Genomic DNA, 10,578 nt, shown 5'->3' on the forward strand with positions numbered 1-10,578 from the left:
TTAGAACTTCTTCAAGGAGAATTCAATCTGCTTTATAAAATTCAAAACAAAATTCCAAAAGTATACTTGAAATCACTATCTCAGAAGAACATTCAAGAAGTTTAAGATGTACTAAAAAGGAGTCAAGCCTTGCAAGAAAGGATCTTAAATTAAAGTAGTTCAAACAAGATCCACTATACATGAAACATCAAACAAGTTTTAAATTGATCCAAAAGAATACCAAGTCATAGAAAAGACAACTCAATCATTTGTAATGTCTCAAGGATAAATTTTTGACTAAAAACTCTTGTAAAGAAAATAAGAGAATAAACGATGTACTATTTTTGAAACGAATTAAACTGACTCATATAAGAATGAGATTCACCAGAGGAAGGAAAGTTGAGATTGATTGTAGTGTTCCCAAAAGGTAGATGTATATTTAAAAACAGAACCTAGTATGACATTCATAGAGGTGAAAAGCTTAAGAAGGAGCGAGTTCGCTCATAAGAAGAAAGCTATGAGTCCAACATTTTCAAAAGAACAACAATGACATAAGCCATGTAGTATGCTAAATCAAACTCAAATCAAAATGAATTAAGTAAAGTTTATCAAACGAAACTCAACTGAGACAAAAGTGGTAAATCCTTTCTTTTCAAAATTTTGAAAAATATCCAAATACATAATCAAATGAAGATGTGCACTGGAGCTATAGTAGAATTACTAGAAAGTCAATTTACTTTTAAAGTAAGTGCAATTCCGTAAACCAGTAAAAGTACAGCCGAGGCATTAGAAAGAAATAGTTGTTAACTGTATGAGTAATCTCAAAGTCTCATATATAAAAAGTATATATCTAATCAACAGCAATTTACAAAATCTCAAAATTGGCTATAATCATTGTCAAATAAGAGGAAAACTAAATCAGTAATTTCTCAAGAATGGACTCGGAATCCGGAGTTAAAATGCACGACGCAATAGGACAAGTTCAAAGCTATAGCAAGGAATACATGAATCAAGAAAAACTCAAACAGAGAAAGACGGATACAACAAGGATTTCAAACAAGCATATGCACTTAGGATCAAACAAGAATACATATGAGTAGAGGAATAAGATTGAAAACACCAAACTGCTTCTCAAAAGAAATGACAACAAGAACATCAAGATAGGTTGAGAAACAATAAGTCACATGACATCCAACAGAATCCAAAGCACATAACTGAGTAACCTCGAGATATCGTCTCTAACGTTCTCAAAACCCGTGATTTACTTTACTCAAAACTCGTATATCATCTATGATAACCCATCAGTGCTTTCATATACATAATTCACTAGTATTAAGCCAGCCAAACTTAATATCAGGAATCACGCAATGCAAGACTAATGGCATTAATCAATAGACCGTCATGTGCATAAAACTCTAATTCTCATCATTCAACAAGACCTAATACATGACAAACGCTCAGAGTATGCAATTGAAGCATAATTAGTCCATTCCTCAGGCTCTACAGGAAAGACTGCTCTGATACCACAAATGTAACACCCTAACTATCAAAATGTCACGCTTCCGGCTGCGCCACTCTGGTAGCTCGAGTATTACCACGACTCTTATAATATTTAACACTAAAATATGAGCTTGCTTAAAACTTAAAACCGCATAACCTTTGGATAACTCTTTTTCGTGAAAACATAAACATACATGTACATACTTAATAAATATATATATATATATATATATATATATATATATATATATATATATATATATATATACATAACACTAGTTTACAAATATACATATCATAATTTCCTATCCCTCTTACAAACTTAATAAAGATAAAGGCGAGGGAAAAACAATAGCTACGGTAATACAAAAAGACCGAGTAAACAGAAAATAAACATAACTCTCCTGAAGCTTCATCTTCCATATCCTGAAAAGGAATAACATGTAGGGGAGTGAGAACGTCGTCCTCGCTTGTTCTCACTATAGAATTACAGAAATTACTATAACAAGATACGTAAAGATAAAATCATTCTTAGAGTTCAGTGATCATTGCTCGTCTTATGAGTCTTTCCAAAAACCATAGGTTCACATTCGAAATCCAGAAAATTCCTTTTTGAAGACTTGCTAAGTTTCTCAAATATTCTAAAACAAAACCTTTTTCCTTTCTTAAAGAAAATGTCTGAAAAGTTTTTCCTAGACCGCAACCATGAAAGCAGTTACCTACACGGTATAAATGATCATCCCGTTCCAAGCATAGGTTCATTAAGTCTATGCTGAACCGATCAGATACTTTATACAGAACTAGGACTCAATATACCAATCACGGCCTCAAGCCCATCCAATCCAACACGGCCCCCGGCCCAAACAACTCAAACATCAACCAATTCATCACAAGTTAACTAATCAAACACAATCACAAATAATGTAGTTCAAACACAATCAAGAGCAATTACAACAAGTATAACAGTTAACATAAGTATTCACATAAGCAAACAATTACAATATGCACACCCAAACAATATCACATAGATGCAAATGATGAATGCCTGTCCTACTGGCTGTGATATCACATTGTCGGTTCAATTGCCAACCCGACACATTCCCATGGGAATGTTGCCCTTCAGTCACGTATAAATGGGAACCCTCTGAGATAACGTGCCCGGCACGCGGTCCAGGATGTCAGTGCCTGCACACTCTTGTGATCCAAAAGGATGTGAGCGAGATACTTTGCCTCCGACCTCACATCTACACGTAAGCGGGATTAACCACCGTCCTTACACGGACGCCGCAACCTCGACAAGCGGGATTAACCACCGTCCTTGCCAGGCGCAAGCGACTTATCAACAATCTCGTCAATTATCAAATCTCTCAGCATAAGCGGGACGAACCCGACTCTTACGCCTACCAAACAATAACTCATCAATCTTGATGATATCCACAATCAATCAGGCTCAATACCTTATTTCAAAATCATTCTTGGCTCATTTACTTTTAAATAACAAACGTAGTCAAATCACAGCTAGCCAAGAATCACTTTTCAAAATGGAGCCACTTTCCACATCTTTCCAACACTTCCAAAAATCTCAAAACCATGCCAAGTTCAAAATCTCTTTGAAAGACTCAATCATTCATTTCTAAATCAAGATTTGGTCGTAAGATTCCTCAGCAGAGTCCCAAGACTTCAGGGGAGAATAACCTAACTTATTTCTTAAATTCCTTGAAAACCTCCGAAACTTTAACTTCTTGAGTTGAATAAATAGAATAGGGTTTAAACCTAAAACCAAATTGTGTTTCCAATTATGCCGAACCAATTTCAAGACCAACCAAACTTAAGCCAAAACCAATTTCAGTTTCATTCTTAAATCTGTTTCCAAGGGCTCGGGAAGTGTTTCAATTTTAATAAATCAAAGTTCCAGAAAATACTTCAAGCTCTTCCTAAATGTCGTAAAATGAAATAGATTAATTAAAAACCAGGTTTATTTTAAATCCATTAAAACCCCTCCAAAATCTGTTTATGTAAATCAAATTCCAAAACATAAAAATATTTCATATTTAAATTGATTTTTAAGGCATAATTCCTTTCTTAGTAATTACATCAAAAAAATAGAGATTTTTCCTAATAAGGCAAGTTCAAACATAATTTATTTCTCAAACATTTAAATCAAAGCATAATTTATTCTTTTCCAAAATAACAATTCCAATCAAAATCACAGATTTTCTAGAAATTTCGGCAGCATCTCCCCTAAAACTTGGACTTTGCCACCCTTTCCGGGTCCCAACAAAACCAATCATCAACTCTTTCTAACAGGTTCAAGACCAAATCAGTTTCCAATAAAACAAAACTCAACTTTCAAATTATCAAAAATCATTCAAATCAACCAATCCAGAAATCTCCAATTTATCAAAATCATACATCGTTACAATCAAACAGGCAACCATATTCATTCAAGATGAAACCAGACAATTCATAAGACTCACATAACCACCAAAAATATATTTTGTACAGCATATCTCTTTATAACAATTTCTAATTTAAATAAAACTAGTTTGTACAAAAGCCCCTACCTCAAAACGCATAACCATAACCCAAACGCGTCACAGAGTCCTTTTCGCCTCAACCCGAAATCAACAATCAAAATCCCAGCTATGCGTGTCTCTTTCAATAGTAGGAACAGCCTCAACGCCACATATAAGCTTAGATACTACTTCCTAACACATCAATGCCACGGAAATCTTAAAACTCATAACTGAAAACAAATGGCGAGGATCCTGAGATAAAAACACTTACTGAAATAAGAGGAATGGCATAGCAGCCTTTGCAACACCTATGCGACACGCGAACATCAGAGCTCAAACCTACATTATCAAGCCTCAAGGTCTTTAACCAAACACAGTCGAACGCTAAATTAGGGGTTTCCGAAACGTGAAATACTCACTGAATCAAAACGAAGCAACGGCAGCAGTAAGAACGATTATAGCAGCAGCGGGGGAAAAATGACCTTCTCCTCCACCTTGGTCCGTGATTCCAGCGGCAGCAGCGGCAAGGAAATTTACAACAAGCACCTTATCCCATACAAACAAATTTCAGTGCCTATCTCCAAGGTAGAAACAAACTGGTAGAACAAGGAAGCAGAAACAGGGGAGAGCTTACCCAACACAGCAGTGGTTCTAATGGTGTTTTCCGACGGCGGTGGCGGCGTGCAGCCCGACGGCAGGCCACACCCGCGGCAGCAACGGCAGTCGCAGTGGCCCTCTGTCTCGCGGTTCTGCCTCCCTTCCCCCACGCCTCTGTCAGCGGCGGCCAAGGCTTCAACTGGCGAAAGCGGCGGACTCCACCCCAGGCGACGATGACTGCTCAGACGGCAGCGACGGCACACGGCGGCGCGCGACGGCAGCGGCGCAGCAGCGAGCTAGGCGGCTCCTTCCTCCCCTGCGCGCGCTCTCTTTCTTCGGTGTTCAACGGTGTAGAACGCGACAGCACAGCACGACGGCGGCGGCGAGGTCCACCGGTGTTGTCTCGTCCCTCTCATCCTCTCACACCGCCGCTCTCTGTCCCTCTCTCCCTCTCTGCTTCTTCCCGTTTCCTCCTAACCCATTCTTTCTTTCTTTCATTCAGTTGGGAAACTGTGTGTGTTTGGCTGCTGGGGCATGGGGGGAAGCAACGGGTAACCGGGTAGGGTTTTAGGGTTAGGGTTTTTAAGTAAAGTTAAGGTTTGGGTTTGTTTTGTAATTTCAAATAAAAATAGGGATACTCTAGTAATTAGAAATAAATTCTAATCCATTAATAATAATGTATAAAAATACTATTTGCTCAGCAATTTCATTTATTATTTTCCATAAAATGCTCAAATCAAAATAATTAGAAATAATATAATTAAACCCTTTATTTTCCAAAGTAACAGTATTAATATTTAAAATATTAATTACTTAATCCGAATCATATAAAAATCCTTATTATTTCACAACTACCAACTTTATAATATAATTATAGAAAATAATCCAATAATTATCAAATTGGATAATAAATCATAACTTGTCTCAAATTCAATAAATCAAAACTTGCCTTAATTATCTTTAATAAAATAATTTTTGAAATTAAGGCTACAAATAACTATATGATTTGAGACTTGATCATAAAAAGACTTTTCAAAAGTTCTGGGTCTTACAGAAACCATAGAAGAAGGCAGGGCATAAATAAACAACAGCAGAATAAAACCCACTATTGATAAGGTATAAGACAGCCTTGCTTATAAATAAGAGTTGTTTATCTTTGAATGGGTGGAATTTAAAACCGCTTGGTCTATTTAACCCATGGAAGTATGTAGAAAATCTTGACAATGATCTAACATGGGAGTGTACAATCTACACACACAATATAGGAAAAAATGGGCTTTCTATTCAAAGAAAAATCTGCTGCCACTTTTGGGAAGATGTAAGTACTTATAAATATGGTGTGTCTTCGCAAATTAAAAAGGATCGCGCAAATCATATTGCGACGTCTGTGTTTGAATGAGAAGAGGCTAATCTAAATAAAATAATTTAGTTATTCAATTAATGTGAAATTATTGGCGGATGGAAGTCTGTTCAAGGAGATATATTTTTTTATACAGCAGCAATGAAAGGCAAAAAGTACTTGTCGGGCGCAACTGTATCACATGTTATGCTGGTTCGTTATTGATTGGGTATGAATAATGTTAATGACGTTTTGAAGGATGGAAGAAGAAACCTATGTATCCAACCAATTTGCATTAAGCCTCGGGGAACGCATTGCAAGGAACAGGTTGGTGATAAATATATCATTATGCATAGAACGGATACATCTAGGTGGGAAAGTGTGGGGCGCAACTGAAAAGGCTTGTCGTTCATGCTGTGTTGACAAAACTCCAGAAAACCAAACACTATCAACAGTTATTAGAAAATTAGAAAATAATTGACAAAGAGGGTATGGGAATGAGCACACTATTTCATACACAGGTCCCATGCCTAATACAGAGCGCCACTAATTAGGTAAGTCAACGTGGTTACCGCAGAACTATTCGGGAAATAAAAGAGCTTCACTTCCAATAGCACCGCAGTTTAAAAAAACCCCTCATGACATAAGAAAGCAAAGTGAATAAGCAAATCCAACACGTGAAATTCCATGTTTAACGACATACAACATTTAGGTTGCAATGATAGGAGTACACAGAAACAGAGAAAAAACAAAAAAGGAAACTGTTACATGTTAACAAAAACAGTAAGATTTTGGTAACCAAGTGAAGTAGTGACATAACATTTGACGGGGATCACAAAACCACATGGAAGCATAAACAGAACAGCGTACAAACTAACGGTGGCATCAATATAGAGCATCTCAATCCAGACCAGGCGAGAAGCCCAACCGAGAGCCGCCATGAGATCTAACACTATGGTCGAGCAAACTAAATAACAATGATGACAATGAGACAATGCAGCATCATCCTTACGTGCCATGACACATTGCTAATGTGAACGTGCAAAAATAAATGCCAACTGTGAATGTAACATTACGAATCTTAAGTAAGTCAAAATCAAGTTGAGAAAATGAAAGAGTCAAAGCGGTTTATTTAACGCCAAGCAGTTCGGTTGGCTTTATTTTTATTTGAAGCTCTGAGATGGAGGGATGACCGGATCACATATCCTCTGCAACAGGGTCAGTGGCATTCCCTGGGATGCACTTCTCAAACGCAGGCAGAAGACTCTTGGAGGCAGAGAGTGAGGCACGGTAGGAGATGTCATCATCGGATCTAATGCACAGCCGTTTTACAGGAGTTTGTGTAACCACGTGGTCAGTGCCAAGCTCAGAAACAGATGCGGTTTTGGTGCTCGGGAGGGGGTGGTGGAACCAGCAAGTCAGACTATGCTCCCATTCGAAATCAATTCACCGCTACGAACACCCGTTGCAGTGGTCAACTTCTGCAATGCATCCTGGAAGAGATAAGGATGAAATTGTAAAGTGTCAAGGAACACAAAAAGCACCAGCAGTTGAAATACGCAATGCTAATTGAAAGGCCTTTATGGAGTAATCAAAGAGTCATACCAATTGAATGTTCTTTTCTAAAGCAAGTGAAGCTATAATTTCTGGATCAGAACATATCCTAGAAACAGTGATCACGCACGCCTGAAATTTATTTAGGCTATCATGCCTAGTAAGCTTGAAAAGGAGTGTCTTCCCAACCAGTGCATTCAGCTGCTCTGGGAAATGGTCTCTTCCATAACCCTGATTGTGGAAGACAAGAAGTGAGTAAGTCGGCAGCGAAAGACTTCACGAAATGTCAGACCAAAAGGAAACAAACAACTAATAATGAACCTTAGCAAGCATGCTGGTGCGGATGTCAGCGGCAGTTAGTCCTAAGAACTTTGAGGCAGAATTCTCAAAGAGAACAAAAGTTGCTGTATCTGACTCATCAACAACACGAACCTGAATGCAAAACCTTCATGCACAAATAAAAAATGCCTCAAAAACAAAAAAAAAGAGGGGGGGCATGTTGATGATGCAACAAATGCTCTAACCAGATTTAACAATAAACACACAGGTGCAACATGGTTGTTTGATGTAACCCATTCCAAATCCAGGGAAAGCATCAAATCAAAAAAAATAAAAACCAACTAAAGTTCTTGAATATAAGGAGACTACATAGGATCAAACCAACCACACACGAATGGAAACCAACCTGGCAACAAAAATTGTTGAGTAAACATCGCATTTTGCACAATAAAATTGGTCAGTAAGAGCCTCGAGTCCCTGAGTGCATTGCCTGCAAGCCTTGTACCACCATGCATGATCTCTGTCAATGTCAATGACTGTTCCACAGGTCACGTAGGTTGATTTCTGGATGAAAAAATTAACCACAATGAAATAAACAAAATGCACGAAGGTGAATAATTTTAACAAATTCCTACAAAGAGCAGTGGATCACATAGGAAAAAACTAGCCAGAATGACATAAACAAAATGCATGATGGAGAATAATTTTAAAGAATTCTTGCAAAGAGCAGTGTATCGCATGAAAACATGGAACTCATGTATTAAACTGTTTCATGATGGTTTCCACAAAGAATATATTTAAATGGGTGTTGGGAAATGACCATGAATTTCAAAGCACCCAATGAACACACCTCAACAGTTTGCTTTATCTGATATATAAGTGCATAAGGTGTAAGGCTGACAAAATCTTCAGAAGGAGAATACCTCACTACCCAGCCTATAACATCAATGGTGGTGCTATGCTTGGTACCAAGTCCAATCAGCCTTGCATCAAAAAGTTAACAACATCACCATATCACAACGAATATATGAATGCATTAAGTTGCTTGTTAAAGATTGGTGAACAAAAACTAAAGCCCTTGTTAAAGAACCGGACTTTTGGCAGAATTTCTTAACCACTTCAAGGTTAGCATTAACCATGAGCCTTGTGGTGTAGTTTGTGTTGGTGATAGTCATCACACCTGAAACAAAATTTAATTTGATTAGACAAATACTTGATTACATATAAGCAGGTTCGTTGCTAATTGGGCAATTTTAAATATACCATTGTAGAACTTCATCTTGGCAAATTGGAGCACGATTATAAATTCGGTGGCCTTGTTGGCATCAAGAAGACTGACCAATTCAGATGCATAATTTTTCCACAACGTGCATAAAGCCTTCTCACTGCCACTTTTGGGTCCACACGTATTTTTGATCGCGGTTTAGATAGAACAGTTATAATCATTAAACAACACAATCAGAGGTAAGTATGGAGTGCGGCATGAATGAGGTATTCAGATTTCTATACACAATAAAAAAGGAAGACTTACCTCAGATCATCAAGCTCGATTTTCATGTAATGTGACTTCCGGGTTTTTTTTTTTCGAAAGGAATCAAGTCACTCTTTGCAGACAGAAGACCAACAAAATCAGCCCCAGATAACCTCAAGATAAGCGGGCCTTAACAAACAGTTGGCAGAGGCAAATAAATGATATACTAGGGAAATGACCTAGATGTGGGTGGCACAATGAGAACATCAAAGAGCATACCAATAAGAAATAAGTCATCCCTAACCGAAGATAATATTTCCTTGGTTGCCACGAAATCAAATGACTCAATTGAAATAGCGATGTCATCAGCACTCGAGACCAATGTGTCCCTCTTAAATATGATCCGCATACTATGCTTGGTGGGCCTGTATTTCTGCGTGTTTGAATCCATCGTAAAGTTGGCCAGAACAAACATCTTCCCCTCCTCAAGGATCGGTTCAAAAAGACGGTAATGGACAGACCGGATGAAACAATGGATTCGCGATCCCTGACAACGATGGAACAAAAATAAAGAGATGGCTGTTATCACGGAGATGACAAACATCCAAAAGAATTAACATACATGATTTAACAAAAGGCAGAAACGTACCTCTTTGTCAAGTACAACCAACTCCATTGAAGGTTGAGAGTAACTCTTTTCATATGACGGAACCTTCCACATCCTCAAAATCCTTACTTTAATGCACTAGTTCTTTTCGGAAATAAGAGAAAGTTCCTTAACAGAATCAAAAGTCTGATCCATGTGGGGGAGTGGATTTGGGTCTCGGACAAACTTTATATGAAAATATGAACTGGGCACCTGATTAACAGTAGAGAATCCTAGATATCAATTAAAGAAAATCTACATGAGGAGACAGAATTACACACCAAAAATCACAATCCACATCCAGGGAGGATCATAGAAAGCAAAAATAAATATAACACCAATTATGCATATCATAAGAAGGACGCCATGCATGAACTTTCTTTTTTGGAAACAACAACTATGAAGTAATGGCTAATTATTTGCCTCACAAGGATCTTATCTATTAAAATATTAAAATATTGGGAATGAAATGAATACAAAATGATGATTGTGGTAATAAGAGCAAGAGAGACAGAAATATACCGAAATCGGAAGAATTAATGTTAAAATTAGGTCATGCCTGGTTACGATTAAATCTAAGGAAGTCAACGCAAAGCTTTAACACATGTGCCTATAGCAATAGCAATAGCAATATTAATAGTAATCACAATAAACATCAGTGACATGAGAAAACGACGTCTTAGAATGGACCAGTATA

The 10,578-nt window shown here is 37.5% G+C and overlaps 1 protein-coding gene across 1 annotated transcript; it reads right to left on the bottom strand.

Annotated features, from left to right (window-relative positions):
- Positions 1-7,349: 7,349 nt before the first annotated feature.
- LOC112778245 (uncharacterized) lies at positions 7,350-9,321 on the bottom strand. The gene is made up of 8 exons (XM_025822582.1): positions 9,296-9,321; positions 9,028-9,098; positions 8,860-8,944; positions 8,615-8,747; positions 8,171-8,328; positions 7,807-7,930; positions 7,537-7,716; positions 7,350-7,424 (listed from the first exon to the last, which is right to left on the bottom strand). Exons 1-8 carry the CDS (start codon positions 9,319-9,321, stop codon positions 7,350-7,352), a joined length of 852 nt encoding a protein of 283 aa, XP_025678367.1.
- Between the last annotated feature and the right edge of the window lie 1,257 nt (positions 9,322-10,578).

The sequence above is a fragment of the Arachis hypogaea genome, chromosome 19, assembly GCF_003086295.3.
Source record: "Arachis hypogaea cultivar Tifrunner chromosome 19, arahy.Tifrunner.gnm2.J5K5, whole genome shotgun sequence".
In the NCBI taxonomy this organism is placed as follows: Eukaryota; Viridiplantae; Streptophyta; class Magnoliopsida; order Fabales; family Fabaceae; genus Arachis; species Arachis hypogaea.